A 24,930-nucleotide genomic window follows, 5' to 3' on the forward strand; every position below is an offset into this window, starting at 1 on the left:
AGAAAATTGGGCAGGGAAATATTTGTATTGTATAATTATAAGTGTATAAGACGAATATATATGTATTTGCATGTGTATATACAATTTTCTCTCGCTTTATACAAACAGAAACGCAATTTATACAATTCTGTTGTATAAAGCGAGAGAGGCAAGCACAGAAGGAGCGAGCGAGAAAGGGAGAGTGGCGAGCGAGAATTTGGAGGGAGAGAGGTGACTGACAAACGTTTGTTACGGGGCGCAATTAAATCAAACATTAACTACTCCATTTATTTTAGATTATAAGTTTGTCATTCTGTACAATTATCCCAAAAAAGAATGAGAAGAGTAATAAAGTCTCAAACTTGATTAATTTGCATTTCATTGGACACATTTCTTTTATGTTTTCTTATCATAGAAAAGGAAATGTGCATTGGTGTTGTATCGATCGAAATGTCTTAATATATTATTTTGTAACTAAACCCATTAAATAAGGGGTTTTTTTGGTCGTTGGCTGGAAAGATAATTATTTATTTATTGAAACTAATATAATAGTTTTTAAATTATTTTGTAACCAAAGTAACCAAATAATAATTCTTTTGTGAAATTCATTTGGTAAAATTTTAGTTCTTATTAAATTAAGAAAAATAATCTTACTAATATAGAATTATAAGTTGGAGCTCAGAGTTATAATAGTCACTTTTGGGGCAAAAATGTTATAAGAGACAATCTTTTTGAGAAAGATCTAATGGAGAAATCAAATAAATTCTAAGGACAAACAATTTTTTTGAGACACGCTCAAACGATTGTATAGTTATTTACTTTACAATTTTTGTTTGGTTGTTTGTCACGGGAAAATCGCACGCAATTCATAATGATGCATTCTTTTTTATTTGGTATTCACACTATTCATATGAAGTTCCTTTTTTATTGTTTGTCGTGATGTGATTTCACACTAGAATTGACATGTAGGTACAAGTATATAAAAAAAGTGTATCAGTCTAAGGCGTGTGATTTTCAATAACAAACAATTAAATAGAAAAAATGAAGTAAATGACTAAACGGTTATAATTCAAACGACATCTTTCTCAAAAAGGTTTGACTATTTATTCCCGGAAAATCATCTCTTATAATTATTTGAGTTTATAACTGACACTATACCACCACAATCATCATATTGAAAATTGATAAGTCATGCAGCTTACATGCTAAAATAAAGATTATTCGTACACTTCAAATAGAGTTTCTCGATCATATTTTCACGAATGTGCAACAAAATTATTAAATTGAAAATTGGTTAGTCATGCAGCATACATACTAAGATAAAGATTATTTATACATTTTAAATAGAGTACTTAGATCATACTTTTACAAATGTCCAACTTGTCAATAACAAATAATGAACTGAATGAATCCCACGTTGATGCCTTGAGAAATCTTCCTTAAGCTAGCGTTTGGGGTATGATTCTAATTTGATATTGACATTAGAATCAAGTTCAATCCAATGTGGACCACCAAGGTCCCACACAATTGCGGGAGTAAAAATACTCCCATTCCATAATGTACACGCATCAAATCGGACCATAAAACTTCAGATGAAAATATGAAACTCTAAATTAAGAATATTATTCGAATATGAGGGGAGTGATGAAATTGGTGAAGAACTAGAAGTACAAAAATTCCTTACATTTTATGGGCTAAATTCCATACATGCTGATGCGGCCATGGACACTTTACACTGGGCCTGCATGACATGAATTGCCTCTTTCTAACCCTCTTTACAAACCTACAATGATCAACGATAGCAATTAGCATATGAACCAAATTATGTCTTTCATATATATCTAAACCAACATGATAGTAGCTTTAAGCGTTTTACTTATATGCAATATGTAAAAAATGTCACTCAAAAAATATCTACGGATAACCCTCCATAAAAATGGAAGACATATAAATAAAAATACATGTTACAACATGTAAAAATCGTGAATAGTAATACTTGTGTAAGAAATTATTTACATTAGCGATAATTAGTTAAACTTAGTGATTAAGTTCTATGCACTAAATTACCATAGTAGTAATATTTATTCAAAACGTTAGCGATATCAGCATGTATAACTTAAATCAATTTAAATATTCATACAACATCACACCCGTCAAGTTGCAATAAAAGAACTTTTTCAATGATCCACATCAATCCCTAAGCTGTACAGCACTATAGAATATTTGCTTGCATGGTGATGTGCATGGCCACATACTATATGCACTTGCTTGTACGTATCAACTTTTACAGAATTAAGTAAACTTTTTTTTTGAACCGCCAAATATTTTATAACCTTTTCGTCCTCTAAATATCACTTTTTCGTGGTTCCAATAAGCATTACGATATTGATCCACTGAATAATAAAGAACTTACATAATATTATAACAAATAGATTTGAGTCATTCAATTAAATTATTATTCCAATCTTGTATAATAATCTCATGATTCTTTTCTTAAATATCTTCCTTCGAATATTAATTCTTTCATGTATATACATAGAACGGAGATGTCTAATTACTCGATAAAAATAAAAAAGATGATATAATTTTTACACTATCAGTGCAATTTCACTTTTTCCGTGAAAGGTTACTTGTCTTACTTTATTTTTTAGAATACTAGTTAACCAATTCCTCTTACTGTGTGTAATATAATTTTATCTTTTAAGCGACGTAATAGTCATAGTCATTAAAAAAAATGTAAAATGTAGGTCAAACTTAACCTACTAATATTTGATAGTTGAGCTAGCTTTTCAAATTATATGTTGTTGTTCGTGTAACGTGTGATTACGATCCTTATAAACTAATCCAACTGATGATGGCACGCTTATCAGGTTAAAAAAATAGTTAAACAGACTAATAAGGAGGGATATTCGTGAAATTGTTCATGACCTAATTTGAATACATAACTAATTAACTTAATTTTTTAGACATAGGAGTAACTAATAAGATCATTTTATAAATGTGATGGTGATGTTTGTGGGTCATAGGCATATTATAACCGTTTATATATGTTTTTAAATAATAACTGTGGTGAGCACGAAATCAAATTTAAATATGAAGGTTACTTTAAGGGCCTTTTTATTTCAGTTAAAAGGCACTAGCTAATAGTAGTAGTGCAAAATTAGGTCATGTTCTTTCCAACACAAGGGCCTAATTTAGGTAGTATTAACTACGGAATATGATTTCACTTTACTACAAAGTCATTGGCGGACCATTTTCCATTCCTTTTTTTGCCATTTTAAGTTCTATTTCTAGACTCTTTACTTTTTAAATTTGAGTAATATAGCGCGCTAGCAAGTTTTTAATTTTATCAATATTGTTTAATATGTTATAGCAGGTTAGTTATTATTTTTGTCATCTTAATTATCACTAACGTTTATCATATATAGTTGTATATATAATTACCTTACAAGTGATCTGATTGTGTAAAAATATCATTTACATTATCGAGGAATTGATGAACTTAGACTTAAACTTTTTTTTTTAGAGTTATGCGCAAGTTGTGAAGATTTACTTTTTTGGTTAACGGCAAGTTATGAGGATTTCCTAATTATGTCATTCCAATCTCTGCAATTTGTCTAGACATACAGCACTAATCAGACATAGGTAGAATAGAGCATAAACACAAAGATAATATTTAGTGCGGATCGGAACAGAAAATTCCTTTTACTTTGCCTTGTTAATTTGTAAAACTAACATAGAGTTCAATAATTATCAGATTGGATATAATTTATCACGATTTATTTAAAGTTTAGACTAAAATGTTGAGGAAAATAATTATCAGGGTCTATTGAAAACAATCTTTCTAGAGAAAAGATTGTGTATACACCACCTCCCTAAACCTTACACTGAGTATGTTGTTGTTGTTGTAGTCTTGCATTATTATTTTGATATTTTAATCATTTGGGATTATTTTTTTCAAGGAAAAGACATGTATATAGTACATAAGGATAAGAAGGACAACAGGGAAAATAAATGGAATCCATATTTTTTTGTTTCCATTTTGTTTGTGGTGGACCGATAATTGCACTAGAGCAACTTAAGATAGAATTAGAAAGAAATTAAAGGGAAAAAAAGGAGTCTGAATTTGATTGAATGCAAGCTGAGGTTGAACTCATAAATTTTCCCACTTATTCTTAAAATTCTGATATATGTAGAAAATTAAATATCAGGATTGATTATATACAAAAGGATAACATAATTAAGATATGAAGATAATCTTAGTAGATAAATAAACAAAACAAAAATCAAATTAGTGACGTTCTACATTCGGTTCCACTAAAAAAAAAGTTTCGATATGTTAGTTTTTAGGCAGCCTGTTAGTGTTCTTATAACAAGCACTATGAATAAATACGAATATCAAATCAATGTCCACTATTTGTTTAAAAACAAAAAATGCCTGAGCTTACCTAACTAAAATATGAATTTTCCCGTACAATCCCTACAAACGTACAAATTAAATGTTGGAGCATGAGTGTATATATATATATATGTGTGATGTGTACATTATTATGACATACTTGTCCAACAAACACATGGTAATTTGAAGTTTAGTCTTAAACCTCAGCTGTCCTTCTCAAACAACCTTAACCAAATCAGTCTCAAACTTTAGCAGAAAAAAAAAAGAGAATTTGGACAATATGGTTAAGGAAAATGAAGTGCCTGGAAGATTGGAATGGAGGGTTAACATGCCTAATGGCTCATCGCGAATTTTAGCGCCTGAGTCTAGGGAGACATGCAATAGATTGCAAAGTTTAGTTATGGGGATTTTTTTAAACATCAGGGGATTTCTTGACAAAGCATGGAATTTAGCTGTAAATGAGCCAAAAAAGGTTGTTCATTGCCTTAAAGTAGGATTGGCTCTTTCCCTTGTGTCAGTGTTTTATTACATGAAGCCTCTTTATGATGGTGTTGGAGGGAATGCTATGTGGGCTGTTATGACTGTTGTTGTAGTTTTTGAGTATACTGTAGGTGAGTGTGATTCTTCTCTGTTATGTCCTTTCTTTTTGATAGATTCACTGTGCATGTATATGAGTATTGATTTGGAGTCAAAATGGCAGGTTCTACACTTTATAAGTGTGTAAATAGAGCTATTGGAACATGTCTAGCTGGATCTCTAGGAATTGGTGTTCATTGGGTTGCAAGTCAAGCTGGAGATAAATTTGAACCTGTTATTCTCCAAGTTTCAGTTTTTCTCTTGGGTATGTAACAGTTTCCTATATACGTATATGTTTATGAAAACTTTGTACTTACTAGTTATGGATTGCTGTTTGATAAATGACTGGATGGACGTTAACATGTTTATACATGTCTTCCTTGCAGCTGCTGCAGCAACCTTTTCTCGGTTTATTCCTACAATAAAAGCGCGATTTGACTATGGTGCCATGATCTTTATCCTTACCTTCAGCTTAGTGTCAGTGTCAGGCTATCGCGTTGATAAGTTGGTTGAATTGGCTCATGAAAGGGTCTCCACTATTGCTATTGGGGCCTCCATCTGTATTTTCATTACCATGATTCTCTGTCCAGTATGGGCAGGTACTGAGCTGCATCATCTCATTAGTAACAACCTGGAAAAACTTGCTGATTCCTTGGAAGGTAATATACATTTGTTAACTGAATAATGATATCACAAGTATATGCTATCAATGATAGAAGAAACTAATAGTTTTTGGACTTCAATATTCAGGATATGGTGCTGAGAACTTCAGTGTAGATGGCAGTAAAAATGTACATGAGAAAGATTCCAGTAAGAGATTGCAAGGCTACAAATGTGTTCTTAATTCTAAGGCTGCTGAAGAATCCATGGTTCGTAATCAACTCTCTGATAATGATTGATCTAGCCTGTAATATATGTCAAATCTCTCTCCTGTTTAGCTAGTAGAAGATAAACTAAACGCCTTATATATATATGACAGGCCAATTTTGCCAGATGGGAGCCAGCACATGGAAAATTCAATTTCCGACATCCATGGAAACAGTACCTCAAGATTGGAGCTTCAATGAGAAGCTGTGCCTATTGCATTGAGACTCTCCATGGTGGCATTAACTCCAATACTGAGGTAAAAACACTCAGGATTAAAAGATTTCTAGCTATCTGAATGAGTCTTGCTGATATCTTTTCTGCTAAGATAGTATTTGAGCTTAGATCTTTCTTATTTTGCTTGTGCCACAGACTCCTGAGTTCCTTAAGAAGCCTCTCAATGATGTCTGCATGAGATTAGGTACTAGTTCCTCCAAAGTGCTAAAAGAGATGTCGAGTATGATAAAAACAATGAAAAAATCAACAAAGCTAGATATACTTGTTGATGAAATGAATTCTTCGGTAGAAGGCCTTCAAAATGCCCTCAAAATCTTCCCAAGTTACCAGCATATACCAACCCCAGATCCCGCAACTGAAGAGGCACCTAATTGTACAGAAGAGACTAGCTTGAAACCTACTGCTTTATCGCTCATGGAAATTGTTCAAATGGCCACCCTAACATCACTGCTCGTAGAAATAGCATCAAGAATAGAAGGGATTGTAGAGGAGGTCAAAGAACTGGCAACCCAAGCAGAATTTAGAGACGAAAGCAGCAAGAAGTCCAAACAAACTCAAACAAAGATAAATGGAAATGATGGTAATGAGCATGAAGTAACAGTGAAGACTCTTCAACAAGTCTGAGTTAATCACCATTATAGGATGAACCAAACATGGTGGGGTTTTGACAGGCTCTCCGGTTTTATGAGACATCTGTAACTGTAAACTGCATATTGTACAGAAAACAGATGACTTTCATTACTATAGTAGGAACATTTGAGGAAATATAGGATGAAGTTTCTTTCTCCTCCTCTTTTACTGCATCCCTCTATCTACCTTACTCCATTTTTCTACTCTTGAAATAAGTGCAGAGGATAAAGAACCATGTTTTTACATATTCTGAACTTTTTTGTCGACACAAACGCATTTCCGCAAGCTTAACTAGTTAGTAGAAATATAAATGATACAATGATAACAACTAAGCTATTTGAATTTGTTCCTCCATATGAATCTGTCATGACATTACTATTTGAGTTTAGATAACCTAATTTTCTTTATGAGAACAAAAATAAAGGTGGCACAAGTTCAGCTTCTCATTCTTCATGCGATTGAGAAGAAATATTATCCAGATAATATGTAGATCTAAGGTAATTAAACTGCATGAAGCAGCATGCACCAAACCCAGCTCTAGTTATATCTAAGCTACTTCTAAGTTTTAACCGCATCTCTGACTCGTCGCCAGAAGGCATACAGTTAACGAGGCATGAATTTACTGGTTTTATTTTTGCTCTGTCAACTCTAGGTTGAAACAGATAGAATTATGTGAACTCCTTATAGTGCAATTCAACCTAAACATAGTGACCTCACTCAAGTCAAAATTAAATAATAATGAAGAATCACAAGTAGGTAATCTTGTGTGACGAGATATAATGTTATATAAAAGTTTTTTTGGTAAGGAAAATCTGTTGGTAAAAAGAAATGGACATTCTTTCTCATATATCAGAGGTGAAATATTAGTTGTTGATATGAGAAGGGTCAACCTTTCTACTACGGGGAAGGCCAGGGAGTCCATGGAATACTTCTCTTCTCTGGGTTTCTTCCTGGAATTTCCATGAACCTGGCAGTTCTTGCCTACCAAATTCAAGGAAGTGTTTTACCCAACCAGTAAAGGAAAAGGGGTCGATAAAGGAGGGAGGTGCGGTAGGGAAGGAGAGCGTTATTCAGCTGATAATCCGCAGCAAGTCCATATTCTACATAATTAGAATGACTTGTTCAGAAAATGTAAAGACATATCTTTGTACGCAGGATAACAAGCTAATACCAACAACTTATTTTCAATGTACATCGGATATGGTGGCACATATGGACAGCCAAATGGCAGTTCCTGGACCAGAAATCTCATCACAAATCAATCCAACATCAATAGCATTTCCTACAAAATACACTGAGAATGATGTCACCTGTCAAGTAAGTGAATAGAATCATCATGTTCCACAATAGCTCCTTCATTGCTGCTTCCCCAGCCAAGGTTTACAGCTAAGTCTTCAACTGCGACTTTTATGACATCACTTCGAACACCAATGTCAGTAGCATATCTACTCATACAGTACATTCCTGCAGTAACAGTGGCCACACCGACGGGACTAGGAATTAGAAACTTCAAGGGGGAGGAAAGAAGCGCAGCTAAAGGAGCACCGACAACAGAAGAAGCTTGTCCACTTCTTCCAACTCCCAATCTATCAAGTGTCAGAAGACCTGTTTTGCAATACAACGCAAAGTCCTCACAGTTGTTTTGGAACACATCATAGTTGCCAAATCCATTCTGGAGAAGATGCATTGCTCGGTGGATAACCATCTCCGGAGGGTCTGACACAGCAGTAGTACAAGTTCCCCCTCGCACTTTGGAAAGGAAAACGGAAGGGCTTACTCCATATTCAAAGCTGTAGAGTGAACCAGTGCGGAGAAAGCAATTCAGACAAGAAAGTACAACACCGCTGTTAGGAAGCCTAAATCCACAGTCTGGAAAGATTGGACAGGATGAAGAAAGGCCTGATATTTCATTAGCAGCATCAGAAGAGCCCTCAACCCGTGTAAAATGAACCACTTTGCTTCCGCCAACGAAAATACCTATCACACCAAATTGCTCAGAAGCTAAAACTTGTGAATATGATGATTGTCTCTCTACTAGTTTTTGGGAAGAGAAATGCAACTACTATTTATCACTATTCCAAACAGTATAATAAGTTGGATCAATATGAAATATGAACCAGCAGTGACTCAATAGTCAATAGTGACTTGTATGCCTTAATAATCACAGCTGATTCACAGGAATTATTTCTCTTTTGGAAGAGGGCCATTTATCAGATCTACCAACATCAAAGCATACATGACAGAATTTTCAAATAGTTCAATGAGCGCAAAGTACTTCCATGCACATGATATTACAGGGTCTCTTTGTGAGTGCCTAGGTAAAATTAACTTTTCCAGTTATTATTGTTATAAGGTATAGATAGCATGCAGAAAACAACACCAGAGAATCATGAAGCAAAATCATGAGTAAAGGAGCCTGCAGAGACCAGATTTATGTCCACATGAAACAAAGAGTTACCTTTTAATTCATGAATCAAGGCTCAAGAAGTCTTGAAGCATATAAGAGTTGATACAGGTCTTGAATCAATATTAGTACAACTCAAATTTAAGAACTAATGTATCAACATGGAGACCACAGAAAAAATTAAGGACATATCTTTAGCCCAGCTCTAAACCTTGCACGCAAATCTGGAAACAGTAACAACTTCACGCAGCAAATACACTGAAAATTTGTAAATATGTGAACATTTGGAAGGTTGGTTTAAAGGCATAAATGATCAAGTTGATCAGACTAATATTATTCTATGCCATCTCAGGGAGACTACTGATTCTTTTCCAAGATTTATCAAAAATTCACTTCCTAAAACTAAGAATAGCATCCAAGTGGAACAAGATATGATTAAATTTAGTGGCTGCAGCTTCTTTTTCTAATAAAATGGGGCGGGGGCTGTTGTAGCTGATAAAACATGTAACTAATAAGGTAGGAAGAATAACTTGAATAACTTATCTCATTACTCAAAGAATACAATGGTATAAATACATAAGGAGACTAAGTTAATTATGGTAAGTTGGTAACTAGATAGCCAAATCCCTATAAATCAGCTATGCTAATATATACACAATCATATACATATCTGTAGTGATTCTGTAACAAAACACATGCAGTAACCATAGTCTAGTAATCTGTATTTAATACAAGTTTTAACTAAGTTACCCTGTAGGAGATTCTGAGGTAATTTTTTCCACAACATGAACAACTTATACGCCTTAATTTAACCAGGCAGGAGTACACAATAATAAGATTCAGACCTAAAAACCAAACGCACTTAATGGGTTGAATCTGAATGATTAAGATTCAAACTCCCATTAAGTGCAAACAAATGAAGCCTAACACTGATGAATCAGATGACAACACAAACTGGAGAGTGGCAAATCATTTGAGAAGCCAATACAGGGAGCACAAGTTGGTCCATTTACACCTAAAATGCTAAAACAATGCATTGTGGGTACCCCAGTATTCAAGAGCAACAACAGCTACTATGTCTCAATCCCAAGCAAGTTGGGGTCATGAATCCTCGTCCATCCATTGGCACTATTTAGACCCGTCTCATTAAAGCCAACTACCAAAAAATTAAAAGTAGCTTCATGGTCTTTAAAGTGCATTATCCTTTGTCAAATGTAGCCATACAATTGTCACCCCACCTTTGTTGAATGCCTGAAGCAGTTTGAGGAGCTATCAATTCAGCACTAAAAACAATGTTGCCATTACATTCATGGATTTGAATTATAAAATACACAAACACATCCATCTAATATAAGAAAACTCTGGATGCAACATCAAGTGATTTTGATAGGATGAAATTCAGTGGTTCGAGAACTGGCTGATGGTGTAAGTGACATCTCAATGCCTATTCTAATTTGATCAATGTCATCCCACTATGTCCAACTGAAACAGAGAAGTTTAGAGTATTTCAATTTATCAGATAAAATAGCCTCTCAGAAGTTTATATGTGTTACTCTAATTAGTCTTCAGCTTTTCCTGCTTTTAAGCATAGCTAATGTCCAAGATAAAGCAAATGTACATTATTGTAATATACACTCCATTTGCAGAATAAGCTATTTATTGATCAAACACAAACAAAAAAGTTCCTCAATGCATGAAATTTCTACTAATTTGAGGGTCACAAAAGAGAGGACTCTAATTAACTAATGGAAGTAAATAAAAACTAGTACTCCCTCTGAGTCAATTTGTTCATCTTCCTTTACTTTTTAGTCCGTAAAAAGAGTGCCTCTTTCCTCTCTTTTTTTTGGCAACTCTTTAGTTCCACTTCCTACATGGCATCATGTATAAGATCACAAGATAAAAGGACATTTGAGACATTATCATATCTTTAGTTTAAGACCCCAAGATTCAAAAGTAATTTCTTTCATTCCCTTGTTTCGTCTTACTTTCTTAAACTCCGTACCAAGTCAAAACCAAACAAACAAATTGAAAACGGAGGGAGTACTAGATTAAATATTCTCAAACACATTGGAGAAGTTTGATTTCATTGTGAAAAGACAAATCTTGTGTTCAGAACCAAATCAAAGACTTAAGAGAAAAAGAAATGAAAGAAGAAAGTAAATCAAGGACTACAATAAAGGAAAAAAATTGATGAAAAAACTTAACAAAATCAGCACACTAAAAGACTCAAACTTTACACTGCAGCGATTAGCCCAATGCAAATAAGTAAATAGTACTAGTACTAGTAATTTAGAAGAACCCCACATTTCAGCTTTCTAATATGCATCAAAGATCATCATTTTTGGCCAAAAAGAGATGAAATGAAAAAGGAAAGCACACCCCAGACATACAAAATTATCATAAATTTCTTGTTTATGAGTGATTGGGAAGGAGGCATTGAAAATTTACCATGGTGAGAGTAAGCAAAAACAGCTCTGTAAGTATAGATATGGTCTCCTGGTTTGATCTCACTTCTGTCCACTCTGTTTGTCAACAAACCCATCTTCTCTCCCTCTTCCTTTTACTCCTCCCCAGAATGCAAATGTACTTGGAATAAAGTTGCAATCTTTAACAACCCCACCTACAAAAAAAAAAGATTTATTAATCAAAGAAATGCAGTGCATTTTATAATGAAGACAAAATGACGTGGTAGAAGGTTATTGGCTCACCGAAGCATCTACTCGACAAACGTTACCGATGAAAATTATTACGGATTAGCTTTTTTCTGTCTCTCTTCATCTCCTTTTGACTGCTAGGGTCAGCAATTGAAATCACCGAGCAGGATGATTTTGAACTATTTCCAATATATTTAGGACATTTTTGACACTTTTCCATTAAACTTTTAAATTTTTTGGATAAGAGAGACCTAGAATTGTCAAAAGTCAAGTGAAACTGTATATGCAGATGCAATTCTTTGCCCCTTTAATAAGGCACGAATAATTTTCAAAGATTATATATACTAGTAGACAGCTTTTGCGTTCCTTCTAAGAATTTGATTCCTTGCTCGTAACATCACTCTTTTGAGTGAGTTCATTAAAACTAGAAATATAGCAGGAAATTACGTGGTACATTTGCGTAGATACGGAAGCTCTCTCATAATTGGATCTCTCTGTAACATTCTACCCACAGGAGAGTGGAGCTAGTGCAATGACAAGTGTGTACATTTTCAAATATACAGATCAAAGAATGAGTACTGTGCCAGTAATAATTAACTGATACATTAACTTCAGCTAGTTCTCCAAGAAGATTTTCCAACCATAGATTTTCACGTCAAAATCAGAAGTATTCACGAGTGAATGTCTCAGTTCCTCAGCTGACTCAGAACTTTTTGCCAATAACAAGGCGAAACCCCCACCACCTGCACCTACAAGCTTGTATCCACAGCAATAGTGATCACAGAATGCGAAAAGCTTATCGACAAACTCATTGCTGCAGAAAGGATCCAGCTCCTGATGTAATCTCCATGCCTCCAGCATTATGTCCCCAAGGGCATCAATGTCGCAACTCATTAAAGCTTCTCTAGCAATCTTTGCAAGTTCAGTGAGGCGCTTGATACTCGAAACAAGCAGGTTGTCTCGTTGAAGGTAACGAGTAACCACCTTATGCAGCACTTGGTGTGCAAGTCGAACCTGCATATACATTGTCAACAGCTGAAGTTGATAAACTCTAGAACAGAACTAGTAGTTGGATTGCAATGGGTGTAAATTTGGAGATGAATTAACCACTAAAAAAATCATGAGTACCATGATAAATGCAAACGTGAAACACAAACTTTTAACAAATCCGATGAATTTAGTTACAGTTCACAACTTACTTGACCAGTGAAAACTACAAGAAGCCGTTGCTGCAACTCCTTTATTAACTGAGGAGAAGCCAAGAGGGGAATGACTTGAAGCCGCAATGGTATTCCGGGAAAACTTGCAGTAAATTTAATGCCAGCATATAGACCTCCAATTTGATCTTGCCAACCACCTCCTGTGCCCATGAGCTGTTCTAGGACTAAAACAAGTCTTGTGACATTTTCGTTACTTTCGTCTCCATCAGTAATACGTAAAAGCCCTTTAACAACGGCTGCTGCTAAGATGCTAGAAGTTCCCAAGCCACTGCCCCTAGGAACATTGGCCCAAGTCCTGATTCGCAGGGCCACTGATAGAAGGATCTTTTCATGGATAACACTGGTTACAAGCAATGCAGATTTTACAAGACGAAATGGATCACTGATTTCAAATGGAAGGGCAATAGATGATAGATCTTCAATTGATAACTGGTTTCCAACATCATCACTAATAAATATCCCAGTCCCTTTCTCTATCTCTATCACTGTGCCAATAGGAAGAGAATTTTCCAATGTTATTGCCATGTTCAGAACGCAACCAGCACGCTCTAGACTCCAAGGAGGTGTATCACTCCAACCCCCAACAAAATCCACTCGAACTGGTAGTTCAATCTTCACCGTCCTATGGTGGAAAGACTCACCGCAACAACCACTAGTATTACCAGGATTTGATGCGATAGAGAACCAACTGGAAGACCCTGCTAAGTTTTCTGATAAAGAAATGACATTTCATTAACAGACTGTATTTACACCACATGTGAAGCATCGCAAATTGAAGGAAAGGAAAGAAAGAAAAGAATAGGAGGAAGATAAAAGAAGCACCAGACTGTCCAGTCAAAAGAGTACCCAGATGTTAGAGAGAAATTAGATAACAGGTCTTAGAAAAACAGTTCTTGGATTTAGTTGGTCAGTGTTCGTAACAACTTTCAATATGTCATTTTACCTTTGAGCCCGTATCTCACAGCAGACGCAGTTTCATCAGCAATGGAAGCCCATACTTTTTGCTCAGTTTCAAGTGCCATCTCTTCATTGCCGCACGCTCGTAGCAGATCAGCATGAACTTGATATGCCCTGCTCTTAGGAAGGATTGCTGAATTTTGCGCTTGAAGATTTGGGCAATGGGATAGAAATCCTTTGCAAACTTCAATTCCGGTTGATTCCTTTTGAAGAATCTCTTGGCACAACTGACTTAAGTTGCGGCCAAGTAAGCCGAAGTTAAGGCAAGCATTGACAATCCCTGAAGCTAAATCAGCCTGATGATTACTAGAACCTAAACACATGTGTGGAAAGTTGATGGATTTATGCAACTCCTCCAAACTAATCCGCTGGGACCGCTTCCATGAAGAACGCAGTGTTTCATTTCTTTGGTTGTCCAAGCCCATTAACCATGACGCCAAGGTGAGCATTTCAAAGTATGGAAGAACAGGGAATATTTTGGCATTCCACAAGCATTTTTCCAGAGTATTCTCTGAGATCCACATATCAGTATCTTGAATGCCTAGATCATCTAAAACCTTCCTCCAGGGTTTTCCACAAAAGGTACCATTTGAGAGTGGAATCTTTGGGTTATCATGGATGCCACAGTACACAATAACTCTTTCCGTGCGTTCCACTAAAGGAACCTCCCAAAAGCAATGACGATCTGGAAGCATAAATCTGAATGGTACCTTTTCTGTCATATCACTGGCTGCTGGCACATTAACACCAACAACAATAGACTGGGAACCAATCTGTATACCACCAGAAATGAAGGAATCATAAATGAGAGAGTCTTCTCCTATAGAGACTCCTGGCTCTATTTTACTGGAAAGGATAATAGCTGAGGCAGCGATATCAGAAACATTAGTTGCTGGAATAGAACAGAGGTGCCTTCGACCAACAAGTCCAGCACCAGTTTCACTCATGTGGTCTAGAACTTCACTAGATGTTCCAAAATGTAAGAATAATAGATCACCTGCATCAAATTCAAGAAAAGAAGATGAGTTTAATTCTAAAAATCAGTTTACACGTATCATAAGCATAGTAAATGCACAGTTAAGATTTCCATAAAGTGCAACAGTAGATATTTTATATGAATAATACTGTTTTGGTCCATAATTCTTTAACCAAGTTTGATTCAGTGAAATTCCTCTAGAATTTTCAAATCACAGAGTCCTAAAGTGATAGTATTTAAGATCCACTTAACTAGTTAAGTGACTGCTGAATTATTAATGTAAATTATGTCACCTATAAATCGAGTCCAAGATGGATTAGCAATCCCATTATGTTTCAGGATTTTAAGACTAGGATATTCCCATTCAAATAAAGTCACTATATGATTAAGTGATTTCATTAAGACAATCTCTTCATCAACTCACAACTCTTGTATTTTTGGAATGCATTTCAAAAGAGTGCTTATTTTCCAAAAAAATAAATAATGGGTAGACGGCCATTTAGGTTAATGCTTCTTTACACACAAGAAAAAAGGAAGCAGACTCTGAAATATGCAATGACTTAGGAAATTACTAACATCATCACACAGTCAACAACATTCAACCTACAAGCACAATAGCTGAACATCTCTTGTTCTCCCAAACTGTTGACAAGTTCATCACCCAAAGGGCGGGATCGCAACCATTCGTGCTTTGCTGGTACCCAAGCGGCTACAAGGTCTTCATACAAACTCATCTGCCCAATAACAGAAGTCAAAAAAGTAACTCACCTACATAGATCAAGACCCACTTGAATATAAATAACAAAACTAAACTATGACTTTAGATAACTGGAAGAGTAACTTCTTTTCACTGTGCCAATACAAACAAAGTAAAGTGCAGACACAATAGCAAGAAAGAGAAGAATTTTCTGCAACATATGGAGCTAAGGTATGTCAAATTTATGATTAAATGAGAAATAACAAAATCTAACCCAATAGGTTACTGAAATGGCTGCATGTCAAATAGCATCCAGATTAGGGAAACGGTGCATAAATAAAGATATATGATGAAGAAAAAGAAAGTCATCAGGGAATTAGGAGTACATCAGATGGAGGAAACAAAAAAATTATAGGATGAGCAAATTTCATGCTATATTAAACATTTGTTGTTTTACAGGCCATATTATTGCATCTTCAGAAACTAGCTACCAAGAAAATACCCACCTTATATACAAATTATCCTGGGAAAAGATATTAAAAGACTCAAATGGCTCTGCACTCAGTTACTTGAAGTGCTTTTGCCAAAACTACAGAACATTTAACAGAAAGAAGAACGAAAATTTTAATAATTCACTCTTTGGCCAAATAAAAGCACGCTTTTGTGAAATAATACACCTCTGCACATCAAATGAAGTATCAATTATCTAGTATGATAAACTTCACGCAATAAACGTAGAATACTTCTTCTAAGAGAAGAGTACACATTTCCAAGTATTAGATACTGGTACATGGAAATACAAAAAAGAGTTGAGTAAAGCCACTGATAAATGATCACTTGCCTCTTTTTTCTTTTCCAGAAGTTCTGAGATCATTGATTGGCTCGAACAGGCAAGTTTTACTAGATTTAGCCATGCCTGACCTCTAACTGCTATTATCCCAGTATCAAGCAATGTTCTACCATCATCCAGAATAGCTTGGTGCCTAACAAGCTCGTCCAAGCAAGGTTTCTGAAGCAGATTCTCCACCAAGTTGATGGAATAAGTATCATTTGAAATCCCAGATTTTGCTGCAACTATAACACCATGATTGGAAGCAACGTCCAGCGTAATAGGGACAGTCACAATGCAGGATGCATCCTTCGGCATAACCATAGTTGAGGCATCAAAACAAGGAAGAACATCCCCAGTCATTGTAAGCATCCCACCTGCAAAAACTCTGACTCTGCTCAAAATGGTGTTTCATATAGAAAACAGAGATTATAGCTCAGTACATTAGCGAAAAGTTGACATATAAGTAGATAGACTATGTTTTTTAACAGAATAAAAGTATAAGCAAATTAATCAACTATCTTATTGAAAATAAGTATCACTGATTATGCATGCTGATTATTTGATAGGGTTAAGTACCTTCATTCTCAAAAGCTTGTCTTGCACAAGATGCAATAGCAAGGATGTGATCAAAGAGCAGGGGAACTGGTCCATCTTGGTCATCAGCTGCCAAATAAGGAAGTGGCAGAAACACTTTTCCCATAGGATTTGCCCATGGTACCCTTTTAGAATCACCTCCAGCATGAAGTAATAAGATGTGTTTTTTGGCAATCAAGTCGATAAATGATGGAGAAGGTTCTTTCCTCTGAGAATTTCTGCACTGTATCAAAGAGAAGCAAGTGATTTACTTACAAAGTTGCACCTGCTCCTTGCTGATGCATGATAAATTGATATCCCAAAAAAGATAGCAAGAAACACTTGCGCGGCTAGTCTTTATCAGTATGAAATTAGGGACTGTTCAATGGAGTTGGTAGCCTAAAGTCAAATCTTAATAAGAGTTCTCAAGTATATTCAATAAAACTAGTTTCTGTGTGACACACACTGCATCCCGTGCACCACATGTGTATCTCATGTCAATTAGTAAAACTATTTTAAAGTTTACATACATATTATTGTTAATAATTTGTGTGTGAGTTCCTAAAATTTAGGGGCTTAAAGCACTTGCAATAGTGACTTGTTTTATTGAGTCGGCCCTGCCTCCACCATCTGTCGGCCAAAGGCCATGGATGGAGAACTTTTCCTTAACAGTAGTTATGCACCTAAAGTAGGAGGTCAGTGAAGGATGTACTGTATAACCTGATAATTCTGCTAACCGGTAACAAGTGGACAAATAAGAGTCACCAAAAAGAGGATGATCCATGCTTCCTAGCAATTATATTGTGTGTGTGTGTAAGGATGATGTGCATGTAGTGATATGATCTACTCATGTCTAGTACTAGCTATTTATAAAGGATTTCAGAAACTGTCGCAGAAGGAGAAATGATTCTGCAAAAACCTTTCAAAAATATGAAGTGCCTAAGAAGCTGGAACACAGATGGCAATGCAGTGAAGAAGGAGGAGAGATGGAAGATGGTCCCTGCATGTATTTGGTGAACCATATGGAAAGCGATGAATCAGAGATGTTTTGAAGGCAAAAAGAGTAACATACATAAGATCAAGATAGACTGCTTAGGCCTCTACTATATTCGTGTAAACAAGTAGTTATAGATAGCACAGAAGATGTTTTTAATGCAATTGATTGGTTGTAATTAGAATATTAGGATTTTGTAAAAGAGACAACTTTTGTGATGGGGGACTACATTTTGTTGTAGTATACCTGTGGATATATAGAAGTAAAGTTTACCATTCTCAAAAAAAAAAAATCAATTTGCATTAGTTTTAGTTTGTTGAGTTATACCTTTTTACTACTTCCATTTCAAAATAAAATGTGTCAATTAATATTCTTGGTAAAATTTGGGGGGCCCAACTAAGGCATATGGCTTACCGGCCCTATGTGAAATTAGAACTTGGCTTAGTGATCCATTTAAAATCAAGAATTAGCTTGGGAGTTCAAAGTTTCAACCAATGACATCAAGAACAGTGTTCACCCTTTTTTCATTTAACTAATGGAGATACCTGAAAATCCTCTCAAGTAAAAATAAAATTTACCTATTCTCAAAATTTATGCGTTTGTCTTGTGTAGACTCATGACTTGCATCAAGATTTATATCAAACTAAGCTTTTGCAACCCATATTCAACAGAGTTTCTGGATGGAGATTGGTAGGATTAAGTGTAACTGGGTCCGGTATGCCCAATGATAACCTAAGCATCACTGGAAAAATTAACAAAGATGTCGCTCTAATTCAAATGTCATAAGTAAAAGCTATGGAGATGAGGAATTTGGTCCAATGTATCTCAAATATATAGGCTTAGAGACGAGACCTGAAAAGGACAAGTATTTTTGTCCAACACCTTTCACTAATACCCGGATTCTCATGTCAAATAAAGGAAAACTTAGAAGTTCATATATATACACCGTGCCTTTAAAATCCTGAATCACTCTGTAAAACTTTCAAATTTCCCATAAGGATTGCATCAAAATTGGTACCTGAGATTCGAGAGAAAGCTGTTGGTAATGTTTAGCAAGTTCCAAAATGGCATGAAGAGTAGCAGCACCAGAACCGATTCGCTGGCCATGGGGATCGGGAACAGCGAGTGTTACAGTGGAATCGGCGATGCGACCCATCCGTTTGGCTCTCTTGAGCTGCCATTCATAGAGCTGAGCTTGTTCAGGGCTCGCCGCCGTGAGCACAATTGCATCCCATGTCGGAACCCTGGCCGGGTGCCGTACCGATAATCTTAAATGATACCACGATTTCCGTAATATTGCAGCCAAGTCTGCTTTGACTCGGCTTCTATGGTTGTACTTCCTTTCCATTTCTGCTATTGTCGGAATTTGACCGGAGAAAAACGCAGATCAGTAACAGAGTATGCATATACTGCTTTGAAGCAACTTTAGATATTTTAAGGTCAAAAGTAGAATCAAATATCAGTTGATTGAGTACAAAATAGGAAACAGATGACACAGCGTTAAAAAAAATGGACTCGAACCGGAGACCTTCAGTGTGTTAGACTGACGTGATAACCAACTACACCACGACACCTGATCGTTGAATTTCTCATATATATTAAAATTTATACTTCAATTTGATCATCTTGTATGCTAAATTTATTAAATATAAATGTCCTTAACAAACTCAACTACAAGTTCGAATATCGTTTATCGCATAGATAATTAGTTATGCTTCAACCTCTTTTGTTATAGCACAATAATTAAATAATAATTTATGTTCATATTCGTCATACATCTCTATTTGAACTTAATAACAATTATTACTTGTCATTTTGAATAATGTACATTTTAATTATTTTTAAAATAACAGCATGTTCAAGAAAAGAATAAGTAAATGATAAACTATTGTAATAACTTATATGTTACTAATTCACTGTTTAGTACTCATAAAATTACATGTAAATTGTGATTGTTTTAACCTAATTTATATAAAAAAACTTTACGGCAATCAATCAATATATAAAACTTCCTTTAAATATTTTTATGATCTTGATGATGGGGTGTGGTGGTACAACAAAAATGTTACCCTAAGTAAATTTATTTTCCATCCCAAAGAATAATATGCATCCTTTTTTATTTCTTAAATCTTGTATCATCCAAAAATCTTCCTATAAAATGGGACGAAAAGAATCAAGTAACATATAAGAAGGTGTCTTGATCGCCGCAATATTTATTTATTTATTTGAGTGATGACTGATGAGCAAACATTAACGGAACAAGTGTTCGTTGGAGCATTATTTTCTGCCATCTTATTTCAAAAATTCCACATACCCCAAAATTATTACCTTTTCTCTTTCTCTTTCCTGCAGCTAAAAAAGTTAATCGATTTTTGCTCTATGTCTATCATCACTTCTTATCTATAATAGTTTATACTTTTTTTCATTTTCTTTTCCCCTATCATCTTTTAGCCCTTCTTTATCTTAATATTATATAACTTTTATTTGGAAGGGTTAATAAATTAATTGCATGAGGAATATATATATATTTATATGAAGAAGAAGGTGATGGTATAATTAATGTGAAATTTGGGAATTGGGATGACAAGAATTTCATTGTTGTTGTAAAGGATTTTGTTGAATCTCTATGTCCTAATTAGCTGTTTAGCCTCGAATTTGAATGCCGATCACTCCACACGCGATCGGCATTCTATTTTTACGAGGCATTTATGGACATGCAAAGTTGATATATTTGTTTAGGCAGCATTTGAGTACCCTGTTTTGGGTTGTCTTTGTTTTCTCTTTTCCTTATTCTTCCTTTGTTATTGTTTGCTTCATTGCCGGAATGAGTTTCGGGGTTGGATCAGGATCTTCTTATCATTCCGGAAATGGATTTGGAGTTGGAAGCCCTCTGCGGCGTTCTTCCAGTAACAAAGGCGGATTTTTAGGTTCATCTGCTAATGAGCGACCGGCTCACCAAGTTGATTATGTAGAGAAAGATCCTAAGGGTCGATATGTTCGGGTAATGCACTCTACTCTCTGTTGTTTTTTTGTATTACTTCTTCTTTATTGAGATTTTGAATTCTTGATTTGCTGTTTTATATATGATCACGAAAAGGAATGTCTGAGCGTGCCCTTACTCTAATTCAAAATCCATCTCTTATTTTCTATTATAATTCCTCTCCCTCCTGTGCCTGTGAATTAAAGAAAGGAGGAGGTCAGTCAAAAGGAAAAAAAAGAGATGCTAATTAGTCAAATGTCCAACTGATCACCCTGAGTAGTTTACCGCACAAATTGAGTTGTCGTGACAATACCATATTCATCTGCACCTGAAAAGGGATCAGACCAACCTCTTTGTTTGAAGCTTTGCCAGGAAGCTTCTACTTTCAGTGAGCAAGAGCTTATTTTATTGTTGCTTCTTCAACAACAGATTTCATTAAACACTATCTTAATGTTGCTTCTTGATTAAACACAGAAAACTTCTTTTGAACTTTGAAGACTTTTTGCTTAGTTTGTGTAATCCCTTTTTTTCCTAGCATTGGTAACACTCCAACAGATGTGACATCTTTTTTTCTGTGGGTAAAGAATAAAGGCCAAGAAAGAGGCCAGCTTCAGCTCAAATCAATTTGAAGATATTTAATCAAATAGAAAAATCTTCGCAGCCAGATAACAAACAGCCTGCTCAAGACCATGCTACTCAAACAGACATGTATTGGACTTCCCAAACTGCATACTCCTTTAGTCATCCTGCTTCCTAAATTTGGTTTTGGGAGGTGGGGTTCGTGTGAAAAGAAGAGAGTAATCGAGAGAGGATACTTATAAAAAGGGTGGAGACAGAAGAAAAGGATTCTGAAAATACTGGTTTATGTTGATTCCTGCTGATATGGGGATTTGAATAGTAAGTCCAAATGAACTGCATTAGAGTGCTGAGTTTATGCTAATCCAAAGTATCTTTTTCTTTTTGCTGAATCACCAAATGGGATGATACTGTGAAATTTCAAGTTCAAAATACAATATATAATTTTCTTTATAATAGAACATTAATCAAGGCACAAGTGAAACTCTCTGTAGTATTGAGATAGCTGTGAAAAGGAAAAGAAGGAAGGAGTATGAGATTCTCGTGTTTGCTTGAGGCTGAATTCTAGTTCTTTAGCAACTTAAATAGCCTTTTTGCTTCCAAACAAAAGATTTAAGAAGTCTGAATATTAAGACAAAATTGGAACATATGCTGTTTAGCACTGAAAACTAGAGTATTATTTCACTGACATCATTTATATCACCTGCTTGTGTTTCCTCTACAGTACAGTGAAGTGTTGGGCAAGGGAGCATTCAAAACTGTGTATGTTCCAAAACCTTATTGCTGATTTTTATTGTTCCTTTCTATAGTACTAATTGTGTATTCAGAGCATAAAGCATTTTGTCCTTTTTATTAAAATTGTGTTTCAGCTACAAGGCGTTTGACTTACTTGATGGTATTGAAGTTGCATGGAGCCGAGTGAAAGTTGAGGATGTTTTGCAGTCGCCTGACGATTTGGGAAAGTTGTATGCGGAGATTCATATTCTTAAACAATTGAAGCATGACAATATAATGAAGTTCTGTGATTCATGGGTTGATGACAAGAAGAGAACAGTTAACATGATCACTGAACTCTTCACATCTGGGAACCTGAGGCAGTGAGTTTCTCATAGTATCTCATTTTCTTTACTTACAAATTGTGTTGTCCTACAATAACTATGTGAGTTGTAATTTTCAGATACCGTAAGAAGTATAGAAGTGTTGATATGAAGGCAATAAAGACTTGGGCAAGGCAGATACTTCAAGGGTTAGACTATCTTCATAGTCAGAACCCTCCTATCATTCACAGGGATTTGAAATGTGACAACATATTTGTCAATGGAAATCATGGAGAAATTAAGATTGGGGACCTTGGATTGGCTACCATTATGGAGCAGCCTACTGTTAAGAGTGTTATTGGTATGGGTATTTCTTGTATTAATATGCTTTGAAATAATGTCCCCTCTTCTAACACGCTAGCTATGATCTATTGCTCTGAAGGAACCCCGGAATTTATGGCCCCGGAGCTTTACGAAGAAGAATACAATGAACTAGTAGACATATATTCCTTTGGAATGTGTATGTTGGAATTAGTAACCTTTGAATATCCTTACAGTGAATGCAAAAATCCTGCTCAAATATTTAAGAAAGTTAGCTCGGTAAGTTTGATGAAGTTGCTTCTTTACTCGGTCTAGTCATTACATTTTTTTTGTGAATCTAAGGAACTTTTATGCTCAGGGTGTTAAACCTGCTTCCCTCGGCAAAGTTACTGATCCCCAAATCAAAGAATTCATCGAGAAATGCCTGGTTCCTGCTTCTCAGAGGTTGCCTGCCAAGGACCTTCTCAAAGATCCCTTTCTTCAATTAGAGAATTTAAACGGGCCAATCCATAGTCTGTTGCAATCACCTTACCAAAGTCCAAGATCATTAAGTTCATTGAAATCTGCACCTCATTCGATGGATGTAGATTCCGATTGTAACCAATCAGTATGTACAGATTCCCATTGTGGAAGTCCTTGTGCTCCAACATTGGAGTTCCAGAGGTTTCATCAGAATAATGAATTTAAATTGACGGGTAAGAAGAATGATGAGAACTCAGTTTCATTGACCTTGCGGATTAAAAGCCCTTCGGGTACGTAGATGCATTCCAATTCTTTATTGTTTTTATTTGCTTGGCATTTTGGAATCAAATGGCTCTTGTTTATTTAAAGCCTTACAAAATTTGCAGGCAGAGTAAGGAATATACACTTCAATTTCTATCTCTATACGGACACTGCACTCTTAGTTGCGGCTGAGATGGTTGATCAATTGAAACTAGATGATCATGATGTAGATTTTATTGCTGACTTCATTGACTATCTAATAATGAAAATTGTGCCTAGTTGGAAGCCTTCAGATTATTATTCTAGTGGAGGGAGAAGTCAAAGAGAAGAGGCTCTACAGAACTACCTAACCTTGTCGCCCTTACCTACCACATCCAATGCTCGACAAGATGATAATATTCCAGTTCTCAATATGAATAACCAAACTAGCAGCACTACTCATCAAGTTGATGAAGATAAATTGTATGCTAATTCAAATGGCACTTCTTGTCGTGTTACTTTTGCTTCCCCTTCACATTTGGCAAGTGTGATAGATGGAGAGTCTGTTGCTTCTGAAGTTATGGGAAAGATTTCATCTCTAAAAAATTCATTTGGATTTGGCGATTACTTTACATGTGCAGAAGTAATCTCTAAAGGTTCTAGTGGAAACTTATCGGAGCTGGATTTCATGGGCTTGTTTCATGATGAATGCAAGTCACAGGGAAATGGTGGCGATTATGTAGAATGCATGTTAACAAATGGATTTGGAAAGAATCTGGAGGTGACCTTGACAGATACAAATAGAGCTTCTAAATGCATGAGTTTGTCAGGCAACTGTTCATTTTTATCGTTAGTATCGAAAGATGAGGAGAGTGAGTTAAAGTTAGAACTTGACACAATTGAATCACTGTATCGACAATGCTATCAAGAACTCTCAAGAATGAAGCTGGAGGCATTAGAAGCTTGCAGGAAGAGATGGATCACAAAGAAGAAGTTGGCATGTAATTAATTGAAGGAGAATAGCTGACAACAATTCATTCTTTTTCTTAATTTGTGATCACATATTTGAATCCGTGATGGATTTTGGTATATCATTTTTTCAGACCTATCTTCCTTCATACCCCTTTATTTGTGTGGGTGAAGATTATATGTACTTTGTATAAAGTGTGTATATAGTCGTTTAGTTTTGCTGGTTTTTAGCCTTTTTAAAACTCTTCTTCTTTGGCCATGGTTAGGCAAATGTTTTGGAATAATTGACTTGTAATATGTGTTGATCATGCACTTCTTTTTTTTCATACAAGCTACTTGTTAAATTGAATGTA

General features: G+C 35.5%; 4 protein-coding genes across 4 annotated transcripts; 2 read left to right on the top strand and 2 right to left on the bottom strand.

Moving 5' to 3' along the window:
• The first annotated feature begins 4,296 nt into the window (after window positions 1-4,296).
• On the top strand, window positions 4,297-7,755 carry LOC102589388 (aluminum-activated malate transporter 10). The gene is made up of 6 exons (XM_015312415.1): window positions 4,297-4,989; window positions 5,079-5,219; window positions 5,341-5,613; window positions 5,705-5,823; window positions 5,934-6,077; window positions 6,191-7,755. Exons 1-6 carry the CDS (start codon window positions 4,659-4,661, stop codon window positions 6,677-6,679), a joined length of 1,497 nt encoding a protein of 498 aa, XP_015167901.1. The 5' UTR covers window positions 4,297-4,658; the 3' UTR covers window positions 6,680-7,755.
• Window positions 7,756-7,836: 81 nt separating this feature from the next.
• On the bottom strand, window positions 7,837-11,910 carry LOC102589709 (uncharacterized). The gene is made up of 3 exons (XM_006339673.2): window positions 11,798-11,910; window positions 11,538-11,709; window positions 7,837-8,662 (listed from the first exon to the last, which is right to left on the bottom strand). The coding sequence occupies exons 2-3, from the start codon at window positions 11,629-11,631 to the stop codon at window positions 7,992-7,994; spliced, it is 765 nt and encodes a 254-aa protein (XP_006339735.1). The 5' UTR covers window positions 11,632-11,709; window positions 11,798-11,910; the 3' UTR covers window positions 7,837-7,991.
• A 266-nt stretch (window positions 11,911-12,176) lies between these two features.
• Window positions 12,177-19,455, bottom strand: LOC102590041 (bifunctional fucokinase/fucose pyrophosphorylase). The gene is made up of 7 exons (XM_006339674.2): window positions 19,011-19,455; window positions 17,002-17,242; window positions 16,435-16,799; window positions 15,504-15,630; window positions 13,907-14,917; window positions 12,943-13,673; window positions 12,177-12,757 (listed from the first exon to the last, which is right to left on the bottom strand). Exons 1-7 carry the CDS (start codon window positions 19,338-19,340, stop codon window positions 12,359-12,361), a joined length of 3,204 nt encoding a protein of 1,067 aa, XP_006339736.1. The 5' UTR covers window positions 19,341-19,455; the 3' UTR covers window positions 12,177-12,358.
• Window positions 19,456-20,442: 987 nt separating this feature from the next.
• LOC102590354 (probable serine/threonine-protein kinase WNK10) lies at window positions 20,443-24,862 on the top strand. The gene is made up of 7 exons (XM_006339675.2): window positions 20,443-20,993; window positions 22,273-22,310; window positions 22,418-22,645; window positions 22,726-22,946; window positions 23,028-23,185; window positions 23,265-23,658; window positions 23,755-24,862. Exons 1-7 carry the CDS (start codon window positions 20,652-20,654, stop codon window positions 24,615-24,617), a joined length of 2,244 nt encoding a protein of 747 aa, XP_006339737.1. The 5' UTR covers window positions 20,443-20,651; the 3' UTR covers window positions 24,618-24,862.
• The last annotated feature ends 68 nt before the right edge of the window (window positions 24,863-24,930 follow it).

This window comes from Solanum tuberosum, unplaced genomic scaffold, assembly GCF_000226075.1.
Source record: "Solanum tuberosum cultivar DM 1-3 516 R44 unplaced genomic scaffold, SolTub_3.0 scf00010, whole genome shotgun sequence".
Taxonomy (NCBI): domain Eukaryota; kingdom Viridiplantae; phylum Streptophyta; class Magnoliopsida; order Solanales; family Solanaceae; genus Solanum; species Solanum tuberosum.